This window comes from Cavenderia fasciculata, assembly GCF_000203815.1.
Source record: "Cavenderia fasciculata unplaced genomic scaffold Scf_Dfasci-G-o-80e12.f1-5, whole genome shotgun sequence".
NCBI classification, from domain to species: Eukaryota; Evosea; class Eumycetozoa; order Acytosteliales; family Cavenderiaceae; genus Cavenderia; species Cavenderia fasciculata.
In genome coordinates, this window is record NW_004457735.1 from 1,384,101 (window position 1) to 1,407,818 (window position 23,718).

At 32.6% G+C, this 23,718-nt stretch overlaps 12 protein-coding genes across 12 annotated transcripts; 8 read left to right on the forward strand and 4 right to left on the reverse strand.

The window, feature by feature from the left end:
* Positions 1–352: 352 nt before the first annotated feature.
* DFA_05372 (uncharacterized protein) lies at positions 353–2,317 on the forward strand (the record flags this gene model as incomplete). The annotated part of the gene is made up of 4 exons (XM_004361034.1): positions 353–985; positions 1,137–1,683; positions 1,779–1,942; positions 2,189–2,317. The coding sequence occupies 4 exons, from the start codon at positions 353–355 to the stop codon at positions 2,315–2,317; spliced, it is 1,473 nt and encodes a 490-aa protein (XP_004361091.1).
* Positions 2,318–2,648: 331 nt separating this feature from the next.
* DFA_05373 (uncharacterized protein) lies at positions 2,649–3,046 on the forward strand (the record flags this gene model as incomplete). Its single annotated transcript, XM_004361035.1, has 2 exons — positions 2,649–2,912; positions 2,987–3,046. 2 exons carry the CDS (start codon positions 2,649–2,651, stop codon positions 3,044–3,046), a joined length of 324 nt encoding a protein of 107 aa, XP_004361092.1.
* Positions 3,047–3,770: 724 nt separating this feature from the next.
* Positions 3,771–5,073, forward strand: DFA_05374 (SH3 domain-containing protein; the record flags this gene model as incomplete). The annotated part of the gene is made up of 3 exons (XM_004361036.1): positions 3,771–4,262; positions 4,387–4,506; positions 4,576–5,073. The coding sequence occupies 3 exons, from the start codon at positions 3,771–3,773 to the stop codon at positions 5,071–5,073; spliced, it is 1,110 nt and encodes a 369-aa protein (XP_004361093.1).
* A 207-nt stretch (positions 5,074–5,280) lies between these two features.
* Positions 5,281–6,556, reverse strand: rabggtb (protein geranylgeranyltransferase type II; the record flags this gene model as incomplete). Its single annotated transcript, XM_004361037.1, has 4 exons — positions 5,281–5,702; positions 5,784–6,008; positions 6,102–6,218; positions 6,304–6,556. The coding sequence occupies 4 exons, from the start codon at positions 6,554–6,556 to the stop codon at positions 5,281–5,283; spliced, it is 1,017 nt and encodes a 338-aa protein (XP_004361094.1).
* An 865-nt stretch (positions 6,557–7,421) lies between these two features.
* On the forward strand, positions 7,422–9,080 carry DFA_05376 (uncharacterized protein; the record flags this gene model as incomplete). Its single annotated transcript, XM_004361038.1, has 4 exons — positions 7,422–7,587; positions 7,669–7,690; positions 7,806–8,162; positions 8,261–9,080. The coding sequence occupies 4 exons, from the start codon at positions 7,422–7,424 to the stop codon at positions 9,078–9,080; spliced, it is 1,365 nt and encodes a 454-aa protein (XP_004361095.1).
* Positions 9,081–9,645: 565 nt separating this feature from the next.
* On the forward strand, positions 9,646–12,373 carry DFA_05377 (uncharacterized protein; the record flags this gene model as incomplete). Its single annotated transcript, XM_004361039.1, has 4 exons — positions 9,646–10,206; positions 10,305–10,600; positions 10,683–11,382; positions 11,462–12,373. The coding sequence occupies 4 exons, from the start codon at positions 9,646–9,648 to the stop codon at positions 12,371–12,373; spliced, it is 2,469 nt and encodes an 822-aa protein (XP_004361096.1).
* A 205-nt stretch (positions 12,374–12,578) lies between these two features.
* On the reverse strand, positions 12,579–13,942 carry gtr3 (putative glycosyltransferase; the record flags this gene model as incomplete). The annotated part of the gene is made up of 2 exons (XM_004361040.1): positions 12,579–13,192; positions 13,279–13,942. The coding sequence occupies 2 exons, from the start codon at positions 13,940–13,942 to the stop codon at positions 12,579–12,581; spliced, it is 1,278 nt and encodes a 425-aa protein (XP_004361097.1).
* Positions 13,943–15,497: 1,555 nt separating this feature from the next.
* DFA_05379 (3-methyl-2-oxobutanoate hydroxymethyltransferase) lies at positions 15,498–18,030 on the forward strand (the record flags this gene model as incomplete). The annotated part of the gene is made up of 2 exons (XM_004361041.1): positions 15,498–17,014; positions 17,079–18,030. The coding sequence occupies 2 exons, from the start codon at positions 15,498–15,500 to the stop codon at positions 18,028–18,030; spliced, it is 2,469 nt and encodes an 822-aa protein (XP_004361098.1).
* A 98-nt stretch (positions 18,031–18,128) lies between these two features.
* Positions 18,129–19,027, reverse strand: DFA_05380 (putative ubiquitin-conjugating enzyme E2; the record flags this gene model as incomplete). The annotated part of the gene is made up of 3 exons (XM_004361042.1): positions 18,129–18,571; positions 18,641–18,718; positions 18,811–19,027. The coding sequence occupies 3 exons, from the start codon at positions 19,025–19,027 to the stop codon at positions 18,129–18,131; spliced, it is 738 nt and encodes a 245-aa protein (XP_004361099.1).
* Positions 19,028–19,273: 246 nt separating this feature from the next.
* Positions 19,274–20,405, forward strand: abcH1 (putative non-transporter ABC protein; the record flags this gene model as incomplete). Its single annotated transcript, XM_004361043.1, has 4 exons — positions 19,274–19,370; positions 19,477–19,863; positions 19,958–20,070; positions 20,148–20,405. 4 exons carry the CDS (start codon positions 19,274–19,276, stop codon positions 20,403–20,405), a joined length of 855 nt encoding a protein of 284 aa, XP_004361100.1.
* A 977-nt stretch (positions 20,406–21,382) lies between these two features.
* Positions 21,383–23,257, forward strand: DFA_05382 (uncharacterized protein; the record flags this gene model as incomplete). Its single annotated transcript, XM_004361044.1, has 4 exons — positions 21,383–21,644; positions 21,725–21,755; positions 21,879–22,229; positions 22,429–23,257. 4 exons carry the CDS (start codon positions 21,383–21,385, stop codon positions 23,255–23,257), a joined length of 1,473 nt encoding a protein of 490 aa, XP_004361101.1.
* Positions 23,258–23,416: 159 nt separating this feature from the next.
* Positions 23,417–23,665, reverse strand: DFA_05383 (uncharacterized protein; the record flags this gene model as incomplete). Its single annotated transcript, XM_004361045.1, has 1 exon — positions 23,417–23,665. The coding sequence occupies one exon, from the start codon at positions 23,663–23,665 to the stop codon at positions 23,417–23,419; it is 249 nt and encodes an 82-aa protein (XP_004361102.1).
* Between the last annotated feature and the right edge of the window lie 53 nt (positions 23,666–23,718).

Sequence of the window (23,718 nt, forward strand, 5' to 3'; positions counted from 1 at the left end):
CTATACCTATATAAATATCAAATGATAAAGAAAGACTAGACTAAGACTATCTATCTCTATTTTTGTTTTTCTTCAAGATCTATTTAAAAGATGATGATGGTGTATATCTATTTTACACTTTTGAAATATGTATGTATAATTAGTTTGAAAACAATAAATAATAAGAATATAAGTATGATACTTTATAAATGAACAAATATTGGTTTGTTATAATCAAAAAATAAAAAACAAAGGTGGCTTCTTTCTTTTTTTACACAATCAATACATCTTCACCCCCTTATTTGGAAACAGTTATATTTATGCCTATACATATAAATACATACAATATATTCACAAACATATATATATATACATGGAGGAGAATGTAGAAAATGAAACCGATTCACAACAACAACAACAACAAGATAAATCACACACTCCGGCTGTAGTGCTGGAGGAGAAGGAGAATAGTAATGAGGATGATGATACACACATTTCAGCTACTCCTAGTACTGATACTGATACTGATACTACTACAATTCAAAAAGTTGTTACACCCTCAACTGTAACTGCAACTGTACATATTCAAGAAGAACAAGAGAAGAATCGCGATGATGGACATCGTTCTGTCGACAACGATGAAGAGGTAGACCAAGATATGGGAGACAAGTCTGATTCAACTATAACTGCGACTTCAACTACAACTACTGTAACCAATCTTGTTAATGGAGAAGAATCAACGTCTCATGAGACGAATGCAAATAGAAACACAATGATATCTGGATTATCAACTTTAATCAATGTATTAAATGGATCAACAGCTGCCCAAGTCTCTGCAGCATTGGATACACCTGTTTCCCCAACACCCGAACAACAATCAAATATTGTAGATGTTGATGCAACTACTACTACTACTACTAGTACTACTAGTACAACATCTACTACTAGTACTAGTAGTACAACCCCTACTACTTCTACTACAAATACAAACGATAATATTATCAATGTTGATAGTATCCCAAATACACCACGTGGTGAAGAAGCGTGGTGAAGAAGAGGAGGAGAAGATGCAGATGAAGAGGGTGCTGGAGGAGTTGGAGGAGAAGAAGAAGAATCAACAACAAGACCAAAGAAAAGAGTAAGAAGTGAAAAAAAAGAAAACAACAACACCAAGAGTAAGACCATCACCTAAACCAGCCAAACCACCAAAATCAACAACACCACCAACAATATCATTAGAGCCACCAAGAATTGTTGGTAAAAATACATCAAACACCATTCTAACACATAGAGGTAGAAAGAGAACATCAGAAGAGGACCCATCAAGTACTGATATGGATCTATCGGCGTTTGCCTCTACCATTCACACTGAAGTGAATCGTCGTAAAAAGTCGGCAGAAGAATTCCAATTGCATCCCGATCGACTCTTGGAATCACTACGAAATGTCATCTTTGGATTCCAACAAACTACCACCTTTACATTCCAATCGTTTAAACAAATGTGGGCTTCCGATCCAGTCCTCTCTGCCTTTTTCGAAGCTCAACCTTATCAACCCGAACTTGTTCACATCCTTTACTATGGTGTCATTGGTTACACTCTTGTCAATCAACCACTCAATAGTAAAGCTGCTATTATTTATTGTCTCTATATTATCTATTCTTTACAAATTATTGAAAAACCTTTATCAATCATTATTACTCAAAGTATGTAAAAAAAAACAAAGAAAAGAAAAGAAAAGAATCACACAATATAATTTATATCTTTATTTACTTTTTCCTTTATTTTCTTTTTCTTTTAGATATTTGGAATTGTTTATTGGATTATTATAATTCATTTAAATATAATCAATTGGATGAACCATACCATGTTTTTAGACAACTTCTTAAACTTTCAGCTTTTGAGTTTTCTGCTACACTCCATCCTATTTCCACGTTGCCAGTGTTCCGTACCAATAGTACTAGGGTGAGTGCACCCATCATTCCACCTGAACTAGTTGGTGTCAATACAGTGGATGGTTTAATCAATGAAAATCATCTAACCACGATGCATACTAGGTACCTTTTATCCAAAAGAAAAGAAAATGTAAGTAATACCAATACCGAGTGTTCAACGAACTTGACTCAATTATTCAATACAAATACATACACCTACACCCACACCAACTACACCTTGTGATTGTACTAATAATTTGATTTCCAACCAATCTAGGGTGAAATTCCTAAATCGCTAAACATTGCCAAACCAGAGTTTGATCAAGATATCAAGAATATATTTGAGGATTACACCATTAGAAAGTATCAAAAAATGTTGCAATCAAAAACACCTGGTCTTCCATAATAATAATAACCCCTCCCAACCAACCCCTAATATTAATACAACCATTCACGAACCAACCCCCCAATACATACTTGCGTTCTCAATTTTTTAAGTCTTTTTAACACACTTGGACTTGTGACGTATCAATTTCCCGATGATCATCATATTTATCGTTGACTGAATCAATAATATTATCATTTATTTGCTTCGACCTATTTTTCTGAGATAATTACCAAAATCTATAAATGGAAAATGTTTGAATTGGACACAGGAAATCACATCATTTCGGTATTTTTTTTTTACTATCAAACTTAACAAACAAATAATATAATAATAACAAACATCAAAAATCATGATAAGAAATAACCCAAAGATTATCAAACTATCAAAAAACTTAACATTTATCCTTAGACATGGAGCTGCTTCTGAGGGATTGGAAATATCACCAGAAGGATGGGTATCTGTTGGTGATTTACTCATTCATTCAAACTTTCATAGTACATGTTTCCGAGACATACAAGATATAGTCAAACTAAATGATAAAGATAGATTTGAAATGGAACAAAGAGGAACTAAATTCTATATCAGAGCAACCAAAGGTCATTCAATGGCATCTGTATGTGTTTCACAAACATCTAATTTAACTATATAGTACGATAAACTAATCAACATCTTTTCTCCTATATCTAGGTAACTAATCCAAGAGATCCAACACCAGTTAATACTGTAGTAGACCCTGCATCTCCTTGATTTCATCAAGAGTCATTATAATATAAAGAGAGAGAGAGAGAGATGATGGTTTACCCCATTGTAGTCACTAGAGACTACAACAACTCTATAGAGTACCCACCAAATCCTCCTATTTTCTTTCTTTTTGGATTGGTGTGCGACACATTACATTATACACAACACAACAGAAAGGAATACCTTTATGTACTATTTTAAAATAATGGATCGAATTGGACTCATCCCACCATATTATATATCTGGAACACACTCTGTTGTTTGTGTAATTAAAATCATATGATTATTATTTTCTACATTTTTTTTTTGAATAAATAACTCATGGGTCTCCCCTCTCTCTATCTTTTATTTAAAGATAAAATATATTTGGTTGGTCATGTATGTGATTATTCAGTAGACTTGAGGAAAAAGGATTATTATTTGTTTGTTTGTTTGTTTGTTTGTTTGAAACGAGCTCATTGCGAAGTGAGGGTCAGAATGTGAGTATACAAATTGATTTTTTTGCAAAAATTAATTAAATTTATTTGTTTTACCCGTTTCTGTGCAAGGTCACGTCTTCATTTTATTCAATTTACCTTTGCTTTGCTTTTTTTTATAATTTAATTTATAAAACAAATAGGATACAAATACAAATACAAACACAAGCTAATAGTACTACACATACATACATATATAGACAGACAATAGAATATAATAATAATATAGATAGATAGAATATAATAATCAAAGAATGGCAACAATTAAAACATCATTTGCAAGAACTAGACAAAGATTAATGACCAAGACAGGTCAGAGTGAAGAGACTGTCGACGTAGAATACCATTACGAAAAGGAAAAGGTGTTTTCTTCGGAGGAGCGTATGGTTCGTCTTCAAAAGAATGCTAAAAAGATGATAGATCTCTACAAAGATTTGAGCAAGGCAATGTCAGAGTTGTCATCGGATGCATGCGACCTCTACGAAGAGTCAGACCCACTCTATCGTCCAGCTAGCAGAATCAAAGAAATGTCATCCGACATGGAAAAGAACAGACAAGTCTATGAAGAAAACATGACAACATCGTTCCAACAACCAATCCTAGCATACATTTCACAATACAAAGAGATTCGAAAGAGAACTGAAGAATGCACTACTCGTCGTATCGATATGGACAGATACAAAAATGATATTGGCAAGTTACGTGAAAAATCGTCTAGCCATGTTCTCAAACAAAAGCTTGCTCCTGTATGTGTAAATTATAAATACGATTATTCAATTCAGAAGAAAAGAGAAAAGGAGAAAAGATATAAAGAAACCTTGTTCAACAGTCAAATTAACAGTCATTTATTCTATTCTTTTATTTATTTAGACTGAAGAAAAATATCAATTCTGTAAGGAAGGTTATGAATCTTTGCATATGGAATTATTAGAAGATTTACCAAGATTATATGAAGATAGAAATGCTTATTTCACTTATTTGTTGGCTGCTGTATGTTAAATAGGAATAGACTTTATCTCTATACAATTAATTAATTCAATTTCTTTTTATTTGTTTTAGTTGGTCAAAGGACAAAATCAATTTTATGAATCAATGGCAAATGAATGGCATAATATGCCACAAATGGTGGCAGGTATCAATGATCAAGCAGGTAAAGATCATCCACAAGTTATTACATCGGTTGGAACATCATCTGCGTCGATAAACATTAGAAACGATCCAGCATTCAAGGCAAATGCATCGATCAAGACTAAACAGACATCAGAGTTTCAAACTACTGCCGGTCCACTGGCAAAGGATCTCAAGAGCAATACACCAAACGACACTTCCAACTTGGGTACTGTCGTACAACCTAATCCAGCCTTCCAACACACTGGCAAACAAGGTAGCGGTGCTCAACTCGCAACTGCTCTCTATGATTTTGCTGGTATGGATTCAACGGAACTTTCATTCAAAGCTGGTGATCGTATCATTATCCATAAAAAGGATGGTGAATGGATGGAAGGTGAATTACATGGTATGAGAGGTTTGGTCCCAGCTAATTATGTTCAACTATAAATAGGTTCAATTTCAAACCTTTACAACTTTTGGCCTAAACCTAAACAACAAACTTTATACCATTATTTTTTTTTAAAATGTAAATCGCGACACTTCTCTCTTCTCCTCCTTTCCAAACAATCAATCAATCAAACCCAAATGTATACAATAAAATCAATAGTAATATTATCTATTCAATCAATCAATCTAATATAATATTTGATTAGTTTAAAGTTTTTTATTCCATGGTAATTTAATATTATATTTTAAAAGAGTTTTAGTGCCAAGCGCATAGGTTGGATCGATTTCTTCCATGTCGAAATAACTCATCAAAGAGAATCCACATAACCCGAAAAAGGTATGGAATACATCTGGTACGTTGCCTGGCTTGTCGGCAATACCACCAGTTTCATTGTCTTGACACTTGAGGATATAGTTTCTTAATTTTTCATTATCGATCCAATGCAAACGGTCAATGACAGACAATGCCGATACGACCCACCATGAATAACACACATCTGATGTCTTTTCAGGTCTACCATTCAAACCACCATTTGGTAATTGTCTTTCACACAACCACCATCCCAATTGATCTCTATCAATTAAATCTAATCTATTTATAATTGCTAATGCTCCAACACATGTAAATGCTAAAAACAAAAGAAGAGTCAATACAATAATACATATAAATCCCTCTCTATTCTCCAACATGTTTTAAATGTGACACATACTTTGACCAGCATGAGATTCAGCACCTGGGATACAACCATAACCAGCATCAAAGTTTTTACATCTATTGATAAAGTCTGCAATCTTTTCTATTCTATTGTTGTCAAGTAAATCCAATTTACCCATCAGTGAGAGACATGATACTGCACAGTATGTAAATCTAGTGTCTACTTCTCCCCATTTATCTCCAAAGAATGATCCATCCTCTTGTTGTAAACTTAATACATCTAGATAGATACAAAATGTGTCAATATATATATATAAATATAGATCAACAAGATATGTAATGTATGATATATATCTCTCTCTCTCTCTCTTACATTTAGCAACCAAATCTTGGTCTAATCTATCAAGGGCATCAAGTTGCATTAATATTTGTACAGCACTAAGAGTTGATAATAAATGTTCATCATGACTAACATTACCAGAGAATCCACCTAAAGAAGAGAAAGAGAGAGAATCAGTAATTATAATCTTGATGAAGTGATCACTTGATTACTATGATTATTCATATTTAAATACCATTTGACTTTTGACAAGATAATACCCAATTAATGATAACATCTCTATCCATCTTATCCAATGCTTTGAGTATGTAGAGTGATGTCAATCCCCAATACATTCCATTCATTCTAAGATGTTCTGTCACCCAATATTCAAAGTCTTCTTCCTTTTTGTTGTCTAGATTGACAACATAGCTGATATGTTTCTCTACCAATACATTCTTTGTATGATCGATTGAATTGTTGTTATTACTATTACTATTGTCACTCATTATTATTATTATACTTGAATAAAAGATAAGATCTCTTCTTCTTATCAATGAATTATATAATATTCTAATCAAAAAAACAAATTAATGAAATTCTCTTCTTTCATTGATTTTCTTCTTTCATAAAAGCATTCAGTCCTGAAGGAGGTTTCTCTCTCTCTCTCTCTCTATGGGTAGAATTATATGTGTTATTTAATTTAAAATAGGTTCTTTCAATCAATCATTCATACCCAGTCTGGACTTCAAAGTATCTTTAGAAAGGATAGACAAAGGTGCGATAACAAAATGATTTTAGGGATGGAAGGAACTTAAAGGAAGGAATACTCCTCATACTATTATTGTTATGATTCTTTCTTTCTACTACAAATAGTAGTATGCATGTTGGTAGGGCGAAAGAAGATATTAAAACGTCGATTCAAACAAGCTCTCGAAGCTTCATTCATAGGAAGGGGCATACCCCAAGATTTTATGTAGTTTTTAAATTTTTGATTGTCCCCTCTCCAATGTGTTTGTGGTTGGGTATTCGTCGGCAGCTGGTGGATTGCCTCTTTTGTTAATATTTGTTTTTTTTCTAGAAAAGTTAGATAGATAGATAGATATTTAGTTGTTGGCAGTACTTTTATATATATATATATAAGTAGTAGTAGTAGTAGTATACAGTGTAACATCATATACCGATATTAGTGTGGTACAGAGTTTGAGACAGACAACAGATCAAAAAAATAATTATTAATACGAGACAACAACAATAACAATAACAACAGTTAACACAAACAAACAGATAGTTTGTATCGAATAAATATAAATACAACAACATACAGACAGACAGTATTATAATATATAAATTGTATAACAAATAGAATTAAAAATGAAAAGAGGAACAAATAGTCCAATCAATGCAACCGAAAGGTCACCTTTGGTCAGCGGAGCAGACCAATCATACAACAATGGAGCTGATCAATCATCAATAGATCAAACTGAACGAAAGTTTACACCAGTATCGGCTGCAATGAACACAATCAAGAGTTTCGCAGGTATGTTTTGATGTTAGTAAATCAATTTAGAACCAATCATTAATATATATATATATTTAACTTTGATCCAATATTATACAGGTGCTGGTAGTTTTGCTTTACCGTATGTAGTAGTAGTTCATAGATCGAGTCTCTGTTTCTACTTGAGGCCTGATATATGATCTATTTTTCAAACAAAACATTATTCTAATACCTATTTTATTTATTTATTTATTTAGATGGGCAATGTCAAATGCTGGAGTATTTATAGGATCTATAGGATTGGTATTAATAGCATTATTGGCCAATTATACAATGACCCTTTTATTAAAATGTAATATTAAATTGTCAGATGAACAACTTGGATCTGATCAACCACCTCCCTCCTACTCTGATTTGGCCAGACGTGCATTTGGTCGTGTCGGAGAGTTGATTGTATGTTTTATCAACTTTTCAGTCACCATGAGTATTTGTATCGCCTATCTTATCTTGATCGGTGCCAATCTTGAAATGTTGACCAATTCACATATCAGTTCATCTGTTGCCATTTGGATTGTATTACCTATTATTGTTGCACTTAGTTGGGTAACTGATATGTATGTAAAGACAGACAGATATATATATATATATATATATATAAATATTTACATTTTACAAAACATGTATTAATCTTTCTCTCTCTCTCTCTCTTTAGGAAATATTTAGGATTTACAAGTATATTTGGAGCAGCTGCATTGATTTTAGCAATGATTACAGTTATTACCTATGGTATTAAAGATTATTCAGTTGAACCACTTTCACATTATAAGGTTGATTATGCAAACATTCCACTTTGGTTTGGTGTTGCTGCATTCTTTTTCTGTAATCATATTGTTGTTGTTCCAATTAGTCATGCTTCTGGAGACTATCGTCGTTATCCAAGTGTGTTGAATGCTTCAATGGTTTTCATCACCATTATCAATATTCTTTTCACTACTTTGGGATACCTCTATTTCAACTTTGCCACTGTCGATGGAGTTGTTGGAGTACCATCAAACATTGTGATGGCACTGCCCAATGGTATATTTGCCAATATTGTACGTGCATGTGTTATTGCAGAGCTCATTTGTTCATTCCCAATCATCGTCGGAGCAGGTCTCAATGTAGTCGACTCTTCACTCGAATTCTTCCACAACCACTTTTCAGCATTCCCAAACAACAACAAAGTATGTGATGATGGATCCACTAAATTCTTTAGTCGCAATTGGAAGTTTTATGTTATTAGAGTTATTATCATTGGTATCTTGGCAGCTATTGGTACTACCATAAAGACATTTGGCAGTTACACATCGCTTATTGGATCGCTGATGTTGGCTATTGCCGGGTTTGTCATACCACCCCTTCTCTACATTCGTTTCTTCCCCGAGCAATCTAAACTATCCACCACTGTTCACATCATCATCACTGTATTTGGTGTTGCTGCAACTATCCTTGGAACTTATCAATCTATTGATGCACTCATTAAAGGAAACTAAACAAAACAACAATCAAAATAATAATAATAATAATAAACTACTTAATATTGTGTAAATCTACAAATATCAATTGAATATTATTTATGATTATTTGGTAATGGAACAATTATATTGTTGCTTTTAAAAAAAACAGATACTGTTGCAAGATTTATCTGTGCAAGAGTTGTCTGGTTGATTCGGTCGTTTTTTTTTTTTCATTTTTTTAATTTATTTTTTTTTTCGTCCAAAAAACGAGTTCTCTGTCTCTCGGTCGACGCTCCTGTGGCGCCTCACCTCCTCCTCGACTAAATAATTATCTTAGTCTTTATAATTCTTTACTCTATCATCTATTCCCTATTCCAATCTTTAATAATTTAATACTATATTTACTATATTTATTATTCATTGATTCTTCTTTATTGTGATTGCAATCATCAATATCGAAAACAAACCAACATTTACAACATATTGTTTAGTAGTCATACAACCCGTCATAGTAGGAGTAGAAAGATAGAAAAACAACAATAATAATAATAATAATAATAGTTTACATTGTAAAGAGAAGATAAAGAAACAAGATAAGAAGATGTCAACCAACAACAACAAGAAAAATAACAATAGTAAAAAGGTAGTCACCTCGACTACCTCTACCTCTACTTCATCATCAGAAGGATATCAAAGAGGTTCAAATGTAGAGTTTCGTAGTTTACATAAAGAGAGACAACAACAATTGAAACGTAAAGAGAGAGAGGTAGAGCAACAAAGTGAAGGTCTCGACATTGACCAAACCGACAAGAGAATTTCAAAGGTCAAGAAGTTGGAAAAGGCAGCACAAATTGTTAGCAGTAGAATCAAAGAAAAGGGTACACGTTCACGTTTCGATGTTGACGATCAAGACAACATTCTCTTGGACGACAAGCAATTACTCAGAACCAAAAAGTCAGACAGATACCAAAACCCAGACACACTAAAGAAGAAACGTGAACTCAAGAAAAAGGAAAAGATGTCAGCTGCCGATCACAACAAGGGCGATTCTGACGACAAGAAAAAGGATGACCTCACAGACGAACAAGATGCTGAAGCCGACAAACTCATTCCTTTCCTTCCAAAAACTGTTAAATCTTTTTCAACTAGGTTATATAGTTCTGTAAGTAGAGAGAAAAGAGAAAGAAAAAGAGAAAGGAAAAGAAAAGAATCAATGGAAAACTAATTTATTTTATTGTTGTTTCTATTTATTTTTTTTAGGACATTTATGCTGGTATGGTATTATTAGGAGCTTTTGAAATGGTAACTGATTCATTTATTGTTGTTTCTTTGCCATTTGGTATCAGAGGTTACGTTAAATTCAATGAAATCAGTGATGAGTTTACAAAGTGGAGTAACAGTGTCATGAAAGACAATATTAAATACAAATCAAATTTCCAAAAGACAGATAGTATCCTAGAGAGAATTAAAACCATGTTTATCAAAGGTCATCTATTAAAGGTTGCTGTTATGGGTATTTCTGATATGAAAAAGAAAGGTTTATTATGTACATTAAGGTAAACGAAGAACAAACAAAAAAAACAAAATAATAAGAAATAATATATTTATTAACTTTGTTTAATTGTAAACTCTTTTTAGACCTGAAGTTATAAATAAGGAATCAAATATTGGTAATTTTACAGAAGGTATGAATATTTATGGATCAGTACAAAGTGTTCAAGACAAGGGTTATATTATTAGTTTTGGATCTGGATTTGAACACAAGGGTTTCCTTAAATTTGAAGATACCAAGTTCTATTGGCCAACTACCACTTCCAATGTCGATGCATCAACAGCCACTGAAACCACGCTTTCAGTTGGTCAACCTTTGGAATGCAACATTTTAACCATCTCTGAGAGTCCCAAGATTGTGTCGGTTTCGGTATCACACTTTTTAGTGTCAAGAGCCACCACCAAGGACAGTACTGCCATCACGGCTCAATCCATCAAGGCCGGTATGCTCGTCGAAGGTACCATCTCGGCCGTATACGATAATGGTTTGCAAGTTCGTTTCCTCGAGTTCTTTGCCGGTGACATTCACCAATTCCACGTTGACAGACCATTGACCGATTTCCAAGAGGGTCGTACTCTCAAGGCTCGTATCATCTCTGTCGATCATGAAAAGAAGCGTATCCATTTATCACTCCTGTCTCATTGTCTTGGTCTCCGTCCATTCCCATTCAACACTCTCAAGATTGGTGATATCTTCCACAAGGATATCATTGTTAAAAAGGTTGATACTCATGAAATCTTATTATCTCTACCAGATGAATTTTCAAAAGTTAAAGGTTTACTTCATGTATGTTTAACAAAAAAATCAAAAACAAAGAAAAAAAAGAATACAAGTTATTAATATATTTATTTTTCCATTTTTTTAGAATACACAAACTGAAAATAATAAAGAATCATTAAAAGGTAAATTTAATGTTGGTAGTGAATTACATGTTCCATGTCGTGTAAAGCATGTCGATTATTTGGACGCCATGGTTACATTGACCACCAAGAAGAAGGAAATTGGCAAGACAATCTATTCATACTATGACTTGCAACCAGGTCAAATCCTCGATGGTACCATCAAGTTTGTTCGTGACGACTCTATCGAAATCAAGATTACAGACAATATTTTTGGTGTCGTTCCAATGCACAACCTCGGTGAGACCATGATCCTCAAGCCACGTGAAAGATTCAATGCTGGCCAATCACTCAGATTCCGTATTCTCAAGGTCGTTCCAGAAAAGAAGCGTCTCGTACTCACCCTCAAGCCATCACTCGTCCACTCGACCCTACCCATCCTCTCGAGCAAGGCTGCTTGCAAGGTTGGTGAAATCGCTCAAGGTTTCATCTCGAGAATCGAAGACGAAAGAATCCACGTCACCTTTTTCGGCGACGTCCACGGTATTGTAGACCGTAGCCAAATGAGCAGAACTCCCATCACCATGATTTCTGAGCACTTCCAAATCGGTCAAGTCGTCACCACCAAGACCCTTCAAGTCAATCCAAAGGGATTGTTTTTAACTCTCATCATCGATAACGCAGACTATCAACAATATTTAAATTCAATTCAAAACAACAAAAATCAACCTGAAGTAAAGGATGAAGAAAATGAAGAGGAAGAAGAAGAAGAGGAAGAATCTGAAGAAGAATCAGAGGAAGAGGAAAAGGTAGAAGTAAAGAAAGAAGAACCAATTAAAAATAACTCTAAAAAGACTACTCCACCACCAACTAAACAACAACAAAATAATAATAATAAGAATACAGCCAAGATTAATACCAAAAGCAACTACAACTAAGCCTACTACTACTACTACTACCGCCAAGAAAACAACAGCCAACACTAAGAATAACAACAAGAATATAAGCGAAATGATGTCCCAAATGAACCCAGATTTAATGTCCAAGATTTTAAATGGAACAAAATAAACAACAAAATAATATTATTATATATAAATATAAATATAAATATGTCTGTTGGATTACAGTTATACTTATTTCCTTTTATTTTATTTGATTTGATTTTTTTTCTTTTAATTTAGTTTTACTCCAATCTTGTAAACTAAATTCACCATGAGCCAATTTAAATGTTTCTTCATCGTATTTGTCATGCCATAAATCGTATAGCCCTTTAACGCATTGAGGTACACCTTGGTATTCGATTTTGTTGGGATTGGTGGTTTGTGGTTCACTCAGGCCTTGGTTAGTGTCACTAAAGTATTCCCATGGTTTGGGTAGTGACTTTAGACCGGCAGTGTAATGAAGTACTTTGATCTTTTCAAAGTCCCAAAGACGTCGATCACCACATTCACAGTGTGGAATCTGAGCACCAAATTCTGGATAATGGAGTGGATGCCATTTAAGAGCGTTGCTCAATACATCTTGGTCATTGGTGACTTTGGTGTGTTGGGCAATCGTTTCAAGAGACTCTAACAATAGTTTATAGGTCTTTAGACTGGGTGTAAGTACCATTAATCCACTATTGATCAATTGAATTCTATTGTCATCATAGACACAACTATTGGCATTGGCATCAATCGTTGAATATATTTCCAATGGATTATCTGTTGTTGCATCAAATAAATCATCAATATTTTTTAATACCAATAAATCTGAATCTAAATAGAAAAAAGTATAAAGATTTTAAAGATTAGATTTAAAGATTTGTTGTTTCTTTTTTTTCTTTTCTTTTTCTTTGTTTTACCTAACCACATTATTTTTTCATAATGAATTTGTTCCCAACTTCTAAACTTTGTAAAGGCAGACATCCAACGTTCAGTTTGTACGCTTACACCCTTTGGAACATCGATTGGATGGACAGTTTCTACAATGGCACCAATCTTTTGGAGACGATGGATAGCACCGGCGTCAAAATCCATTGAAACCATGACAACAAAATCATATATTGATCCAACATCTTCCAATGATTGTTTGAGAACGGCTACACCTTGAGCATACTTTATATTATCGACATAGGTAATATAGGCATACTTTGTAATATTGTGTTGACGTATACTATTCAGCTCTTTGAGAGCATTTTCTCTATCCCTTTTTCTCTTTTGTTCAATTTCATCTTCCAGCTTCATCAATCTTTCATCTTCCTTTTTATCCTTTTCTCTTTCTTGTCTTTCTTTTTCTTCTTGTTGTTTATTTCTTTCTAATGATTGTTGTTGTTGTTGTTGATGTGATGGTTGTTGTAATTGTTGTAGGTTTGTATCCAAATCCTTTTGTTGTACAGTAGCCATATATTGTTCACTCTTGTAGTATCCATAGTTGTAGAAAAAGACACAGCCATAGAATACATGTATAAGTATAAGTATTGTTATTACTATACCCTTTACATTTACACTATTTGATATAATCTTCATCGTCGTTGTAACAATATAAATATATTATATAAATAAATGTAGAGATGATAATATTTTATATTATATCTTCTTTATCTATCTCTTAGTTGATTCTACAAATATTAATATTCCTACTGCTACTACTTTAATAAGTAATCATACAAAGTTTCAATTCTGCTGTATGCTACTACTCCCTCCCTCCTTTTTTCCGCAATAGATATATAATGCTTTGTATGTTGGTTGTTTGGTCAGGTTATTGGCATGAGTGAGTGAGTGTATGTAGGTGGTGAATAATGTGTGGTGGTGTGATGTAAGAAAACAATGATAGCACACTACAATGAAAAATACAAATTTAATTTAAATAGAATTTAATTAATTATTGGTTGATCGATGCATCACATCAGTGCATATATATATATATTATTAATATATGTGTTGGTTCAATTTGGTCATTAATGATCATCAGTCATTCATTCACACTTTTATCTTGGTCGAGATTTAAGATTAAAAAGAATAAACTCTGAATAAAAGACGAATAAAATTTTAGTAAAGATTGGAGTTGGGAGAGACAAACCCCACACACCTACCTCTCATCATCATTATGTCCGTAAATAGAAATTAAATGATTCACGTCGGTATCTTGATAGTTCACAAGCATCATAAATATTTCTACTACAAGTTATCTATCTGTTTCATTTTCAAATTTGAATCAGTTCCCGAGGGAGTGGTGCCATGAATTTTCCTTTTTTGACAATCGGTTAATTTCATTTGCGCAAGTAAAGAGCAAAGAGGGTTAGGGAACTTTCTAAATCATCTACCATTATTAAATACCCTTTGTTCTATTCATTACTAAATAAACAAATAATAATATTAAACATTTACAACAATTTTATAAATATAAATATTTATTAATTATAACATACCTGTACAAAATCAAAACTATAAATATTAATATTCAAAATAATAATTATTTTAAATTTATCCTCATCAAAAGATATTAATTAGATCTTCACACATATATAAATATATACGACGATACATATAGTATCACTGACAACCAACAGCCAACCAAACCAAACAATAGTAGATAATAACACCAAATTAGTGATAATTCCTTCTGTCTGTCTGTCTGTCTCTCTTTCGTTTTTTATCACACCCCCACACTCCTCCTCCTCCTCGCTTCCTCATCATTCTTTGCTTGTATTCCTAGCCATTTATTTCAAATAAATAGACAACAACCTGTACAATTGAATTTAGTAGTTCTGTTCAATTCAAGAAAACAGACGACATTAGGAAATTAAATTTATTGGTACCTTGAAGAATTGTTTTAAATTAACAATTAACAAACTAAAAACACTATTATAATATATATATTGTATGTTATATCATATGATTATGCAGAGTTGTTAAGGGATATACTAATATCTTCTGTTAGAGTTATACTTTTAATCATCGACACAATTAAGAGGTAGCACATTTTTTAAATTTACAGACAGGCAAACTCGATATAGCATTATATATATATAACATAATATATTAAATTTAACATCAAACCGCGAATCATTCTTTTTTAAACATGTCAAATTCACTTTCAATTCTATCATCTACCATTGTTAAACAATCACAAAAGAGTTTAATATCTAAACTCAATAATAATAATATTACATACAGGACTTCTTTTCCTTCTTCTTCTTTTTCTTCTTCCATTCATACTTCATCGACATCATTCCAAATCAAAAATAATAATAATAATTTCACAAATAATATAAGTTATATTAATAATAATAATAATAATAAGAGTATATTTAAACTATTTAATAATAATGGAATTAATAATAATAATAATAATAGATTTTATTCAGTTCATACAACTCCAACAAATACACCAATTGAAAAAAAGACAACTATATTGGATATAAAAAAGAAATTTGAATCAAATATACCTATAACGATGGTAACTGCATACGATTATTGTAGTGCCAAAGAGGTGGATAATGCAGGTATCGATATGTTGTTGGTTGGTGATTCATTGGGAATGGTAGTATTGGGTGAAAAAGGAACATCAAATGTGACAATGGAACAAATGATACATCATTGTAAAGCTGCCATGAAAGGTGTAAAACGAACATTTGTCGTTGGTGATTTACCATTTGGTAGTTTTGAAACGAGTACACGTGATGCTGTTGCCAATGCATTTAGATTGATGAAAGAAGGTGGTGTGGATGCTGTAAAGTTGGAAGGTGGAAAAAAGCATGCTGCAACTATTGCTGCCATAGTCAATGCTGGTATGCCTGTTATTGGACATATTGGATTGACACCACAATCTGTTAGTGCGTTGGGTGGATTCAGGTTGCAAGGAAAGACTTCAGAGCAAGCCATGTCAATTTTAGAGGATGCTCTAGCTTTGCAAGAAGCTGGGTGTTCAGCGATTGTCATTGAAATGGTACCTGAAATCGTTGCAACTCAAATCACCAAACAACTCAGTATTCCAACTATTGGCATTGGTGCTGGAAATGGAACTAGTGGACAGGTACTAGTGTACCACGATATGCTTGGGTTATACTCTGACTTTTTACCAAAGTTTTGTAAACAATATGCAACACTATCGAAAACCATTCAAGACGGTTTGAAAGAGTACAAACGCGAGACTGAACAACGTCAATTCCCAACACAAGCTCATAGTTTTACTATGAAACAAGAAGAATCCCAAATGTTTATCGAAAAATTAAACATCCTCAACAATCACAACCAAGAAGAAAGTTCTACTGCATCAAATAACAAACAAAACATTGATTCATTGTTTTCACATTTTTCCAATCCAAATAATATCAATCAAAGTGTAAAAGAATTGATGGAAAGAGAAAAGGCAATGGAAACATTAACCTTTGTCAAAGACAAGAAATCAAATAATAATAATAACAACAAATCAACACCATTATTGACTTCAATCGAGCAAGCCAAGTTGAATATAGTACCAGATAAAAAGAATAAGAAAAAGATTGCTGTTATTGGAGCTGGAGCAATGGGTAGTTTTTTTAGTGCTAAAATTGCTTCAAAAGAAATTGCTGATGTTTGGATGGTATCTGCTTGGAAGTATGTACATAAAAGGATGATACTGCTATAGACTATTTTGATATTAATATTTTTTCTTTTTTAGAGAACATGTTGAAAAAATTAATAGGGATGGATTAACATTTTATAATTTAAAAGGAGAAAAGGAAAAGATTAAATCGATTAGAGCTACATTGGATGCTAAAGAGATTATAAAGGATGGATATCCAGATATTGTATTTGTGTTGGTCAAGAGTCCAGCAACCAAACAAGCATCTTTGACAGCTTCTACTATAGTTGCAGGTAATCCAAATGCAATCATTTTGACACTTCAAAATGGAGTAGGCAATCGTGAAGAGATTGAACAAACCATCACTGAAAAGGGATACAAAAATAGAGTATGGCAAGGTGTCACTAGCAATGGATGTTATGTAGTCGAACCTGGCATCGTCAGACACACTGGTTCTGGTCCAACCTACCTCGCAGCATCACCATCCATAGTTTCAAAGAGTGACTATGGAATGGAGAATCGTCAAGATTCAAAAGAGGAAAGAGAGGCACTCGAATCATTAAAAGATATTCTCATCAATGTCGGTATTGAAAGTCAAGTATCCAACGATATCGATGCATTGATTTGGGGTAAAGTCGTTGCCAATGCTGCCATTAACCCATTGTCTGCTGTTTTGGGTGTTCAAAATGGATACTTGATCAACAATGAGTATCCAAAGTCATTGATGAAAAAGATTGTTGGCGAAGGCATGGAAGTGTGCAGAGCCAAGGGTATCAAGTTGCCCTATGGAGATGACACTGAGCAAGGATTCAAGTATGTCACTGATATTGCCCAACGTACCTCCTCCAACTACTCTAGTATGCTAGTCGACGTTATCCGTGGCCAACCAACAGAAATTAAATCAATCAATGGTGTGATTGTAAAGGAAGGTGAACGACTCGATGTCAATGTATCATACAACAAAATGATAATGGAAATGGTTCTCAACCGTCATCCATCTCTCTCTTCTTCTTCTTCTTCTAGATCCAAATCTGTTCAACATCTTTAAAATAATTTAATAAATACCATACAATGCATGTACATTTCATTTTCTACAAATTATTAGTCAATCAACGAATAATAATAATATTTGGTGGTTGTGTATTTCTAATTATTATTATTGGACTCTACACTACTAGTAGAAGAAGTATTGCTATTGTATCTTAACATAATAGCAATAAATGCTATAAAGATGGTTATAAATACCAAGCTAAAAAAAAGTGTTTTGTTGTCTGATTCTTGTGTTTGTTGTTGGTTGTTAGTTGTCTTTACAATTTTTGATGATGATGATGAAGAGGATGAAGAAGAGGATGATAAATTAGAGGAGGAAGAGGTAGATTGTTTCTTTTGTTTTTTATATTCTTTAATGATTTCTGGAAATAGAGTTTTAAATGTTTGGTTCTTGTAATTAAATGCCATTGAATTGGTTGCGTATTGTTTTCTAACTCTACTCGACGCTGTAATAGATCCAATACCATTATCCTCTTCGTTCATGAACGATATGATACCTAAACAGATTGATGATACACTCCAACTTGGCTTCCATGATTCTAGAGGAGAGAGAGATTTCATGTGTCAAGTTAATAATAATAACAACAAATACATAATCTCAAACATACCTGGATGAAATGATGACATTGTTGTACAAATACGTGTATTACATTCAAATCGACCAGAAGGTGTAGTCATTAATATAGCTATATAATGAAAGAAGCAAGTTGATTAGAACAGAGTAGACTAGAATAGACTAGAATAGCTAATGGTTATCTTTGTGACAATCAAATCTTACATGGTGGCTTCATTGGATATTCAGGTGGAAAGATGAGTTGACCATGATAAACACCTCCTTCATAGTCTGTCCCTATGCTACCATACAAAACAAAGTTCCACTCCAAGATGTTTGAAGTAAGAGGTTTGGCTACAAACTCTTTTTCATTTGCCTTTTGTAGTCCTAGATACTCTTTATTCAATCGATTGATGCATACACTATACTTCCCCGTTGCCATAATACTAATACTATATTAACAAATTAGAGACTAATTGACTAAGAATGAAAAAGATCTTTGATATTCAAAACTAAATTAAAATAATAATAAGAAACTTCTTCTTTGTCGGTTTTGATTCTTTGCAAAGCTGTCTCACAAATTAAAGAGATTTTTTTTTTAGTTTAATTTATTTATTTATTACTTTTTTGTACATTTAAATATTATACATATATATATATATAACATCATATTGATAATCAATCAATGATGAATAACAATTATAGTGATAGTGATGAAGATCTAAATCAATTACAGATAAAACAATTTACAGAGATTGTAGTTGAAGTAAAACATGTATCAAAACGTATGTAACATAACACATACACAAACATACATGTGTGTAGTAATATCTATCTTTGATCATAACTAAATCAATATTCAAATCAATATCAATTAATTCTTCTTATTAGATTATAAGATTGCTGGTAGAGAAGATACAGTTAAAGCGTTAAATGATATTCATCTATCGACAGACTCTGAACTATTACCAATTAGAAGAGGTGAATTTGTAATGTTGAGAGGTCCTTCTGGAGGAGGTAAAACATCTTTATTGAATCTATTGGGAACCATTGACAGAGTGACTGAAGGTGTCATTGAATTATTCTCAAATCCCATTACCGTGGACAGCAAGGATGAATATTTGGCAAAGCTTCGTCTGGAAAAGATTGGCTTTGTCTTTCAAACATTCAATCTTTTGGCAACCATGTCTGCCTTTGAAAATGTAGAATTACCAATGATTATCCTTGGAAAATTAAATCAAAAAGAAAGAAAGAAAAGAGCTATCGAATTATTAACTTGTAAGTGAGATAGATATAATATATATATTATTGATTGATTGATTGATAGGTTAAACCATAATTAATTAAAATTTTGTATTTGTTTTGTTTTAAGTGGTTGGATTACAAGATAGATTAGATCATTTACCATCAGAATTATCAGGTGGTGAACAACAAAGAGTAACAATAGCAAGAGCATTGGCAAATGAACCAGAGATTTTATTGTTGGTATGTGTATTTTCTAAAAAAAAGAAAGAAAAAATATATATATTAAATTATTAATTCCTTCTTTTATTTCCTTTTAGGACGAACCAACAGGAGATTTGGACTCTGCCAATACAGTAGAAGTGATGGATTTACTCTTGGATCTAAATTTAAAGTTAAAAACCACTTGTATTATGGTTACTCACAATCCAGACATTGAATGTTATGCAGACAGAATTCTATATCTTTCAGATGGTGTTTTTGAAAAGCAAGTTATCAATACCGAACAAACTAAATTGGATTACGACAAATATATTGCCTACTTGAATTCAATACAACATGGTGCTGGTGGTCATTAATTATTTAAATAATTAAATTAAATAAATAGTAATATTACAAATAACAAATGATGATGGTACGTACCAAATTATTCCACGATTTATTATTTAAATTAATAATAATAATAATTAATAATAATAATAATAATCGATTCCTCTTAAGCCGATTCAATCGATTGATTTTTCGAGCTATGAAACGAAGACTAGTGGAGTGAAGTGATCCAAAGGTAATTATTTATATTTTTTACCGTCACTTCACTCCTGAAAAATCATTTTTTGAAACAAAAAAAAACTAAAATTATCTCTTTTTTTATTTGAATAAATATTAAATATTATTTATTTAATTTCTTTGTTGTTTTGATTCTCCTTTATCTTATTCTATAGAATGACTACTTTTAAAGTTATTGTTATTTCCATCATCTCTCTCAAACTTTTTCTAAAATAACAAATGTACAATAAAATGTAAGTTCTATCTCTCTCATCTTCTTCACCATTGTTTTTGTTGTTGTTCTTGTAGTTGTTGTTATATTTGTAGTAAAAAGGAGATGAAAAAGATATGTTCCGACCACACCCACACCCCCTATCTCTCTCTCTCACATACAGATAGACAGGACACACATGGAAACAATAATCCGTGTGGTAAATTGAAACTGCATAATTTTCCATTCAAATTTCCATTACCATTCAGATTGTATGGAAGGTATTGAAATTTATAAATGCATTGCTGCAAACTTGGTTGACATTTCATTCATTCATTCATTCATTCATTTAATATCGAGGTTAAACAAAAACCCTATTTTATCATAATTAAAAGATATCCATCCTATTCTATCCTATCCTATATATATTTATATATATTAACAGTAGTGACTCTGAATATTATATTTCTGCATTGGAATGATTTTAACAGTAGGATTACTAGTCAAAGAGTCAAGAGTTAAAAAAAAAGGATACTAAATTAAATACAACCAATCAATATCAAGTGATAGATCGAAAACATGTCAAAAAATTCACCTTTACTTGGAGGTCATGGTCCTAGTTCATATGTCAATCCATCATCATCAGATCCATCTATTTATTACCAAACTAACAGTAACTATCAAAATAATAGTAATAATATATACAACAACAACAACAATAACAACAATAGTATAGTCAATTCCCAGCCTATACTTGGTAGTAGCGATGATATAGTTATTGAATCCATCCCAAGGTCTCGAAAATTCACTCCTGTTAATTCTTTCTGGAATACTGTAAAAGGTAACAATCGCGATGATATAGTTATAGATCAAGGTCTCGAAAATTCATTCTAAACAAACATTCTCTTTTTTACTTTAAAGGTTTTGCTGGGGCAGGTAGTTTTGCATTACCGTATGTAGGAGTAGTAGTAATCATCAATCGAGTCTCTGTTTCTACTTGAGGCCTGATATATGATCTATTTTTCAAACAAAACATCATTATTCTAATACCTATTTTATTTATTTATTTATTTAGATGGGCAATGTCAAATGCAGGAGTTTTTATAGGATCTATAGGATTAATATTAATAGCATTGTTATCAAATTATACAATGACCATTCTATTAAAATGTAATAGTAAACTAGCTGATGAACAGCTTGGCACAGAACGAGCACCACCGTCATACGCCGATCTTGGTCGGAGAGCTTATGGTAGAGTAGGTGAATTGATTGTATGTTTTGTCAATCTATCAGTTACCATGAGTATCAGTGTGGCATTCCTTATTTTAATTGGTTCCAATTTTGGAATGTTGACTGGTCTAAGTCCATCCTACACCATTTGGATTTGTGTCCCTATAGTTGCATCTTTATCAACTTTAACAAATATGTATGATCCTCCTCCTACTACTACTAAAATAATAAAAGAAGTAGAAGAAAGAAAGAATTATTATTATTTCCCTTTTGATGGTCTATGTTCGAATACTTAATTAATTAATTATTCTTTTATCTCTTCTCTTCTCTTCTCTCTCTATTCTACCCTTTCTTTTCCTTTCTAATCTATTCTATATTCTAATCTATAATTATAGGAAATATTTAGGATTTACAAGTATATTTGGAGCATTGGCATTAATTATGGCAATGGTGACGGTGATTGCATATGGTATAAAAGATTATCCAATACATAGTTTATCAGAATACGAGGTTGATTATAGCAAGATACCTCTATGGTTTGGTGTAGCATCCTATTTCTTTTGTAATCATATCGTTGTCGTCCCGATCAGTCACGATTCAGGCGACTGTCACAAATACCCGCGTATATTGGATGCAGCAATGGTATTCATTACCATCATTAATGTATTATTTGCAGTGTTGGGATATCTCTATTTTAATTTCGCCATTGTCAATGGTGTTGTTGGAGTACCATCAAACATTGTCGAAGCATTACCCGACGGCACATTTGCCAACTTGGTGCGTATGTGTGTTGTATTCGAGTTGGTTTGCTCCTTTCCAATTGTATTTGTAGCAGGAATCAATGTAGTTGATTCGTCAATCGATATCTTTCACCGACACTTTACAGCATTCCCAAACAACGATGTACTACGTGCCAATGGATCTCTAAAGTTCTTTAGTCGTAACTGGAAATATTATATCTTTCGTTTTACACTTGTCTGTGTGTTGGCCGCGATCGCCTCAACCATCAAGACGTTTGGTAGTTACATGTCACTTATTGGATCGTTGATGCTTAGTACAACGGGATTTGTTCTACCACCTCTCATCTATATGCGATTCTTTGAGCAATCGCTTCGTTCCAAAATCCTTCATTATGCAATCGTCCTATTTGGTATTGCAGCTACAGGTCTAGGTACCTACCAATCTATCATGTCTTTAATTCATCCTGTAAAGAGTGATGATTAAACAGAAAAATAAATAAATTCTATTATAGATAGATAGATAGATAGATAACCATCTTCATATATATCGTTTATAATTATTGTTATTGTTTCTATTAAAATGGTTGAAAGTAAGTAACATATCAAAAACTATGTTAGATGACTTGACATACTATTGTTTAAATTAGTTTCTTCTCATGTTTGACTTTGTACCATTGATTCTACGTCTGTGCTTCTTGAGTGTCTTTCTTGATGTCTTGTTCATAACAGTCTCCATTGATGTATCTTGTTCGTTGTTGAAATCGATTGGTTTAGAAGAGGAGAGGAATGATGATGAAGCAGTAACAGCTGATGATCTAAAGGTAGTTGAAGCAACAGAAGCAGATACGTTTCTGATAACTACACTTTGTAAGAACTTGTTGATCATTGACATTGTTGATAGATATATAAATATATAATAAAGATGTAAATCAACTATAGTTGAAT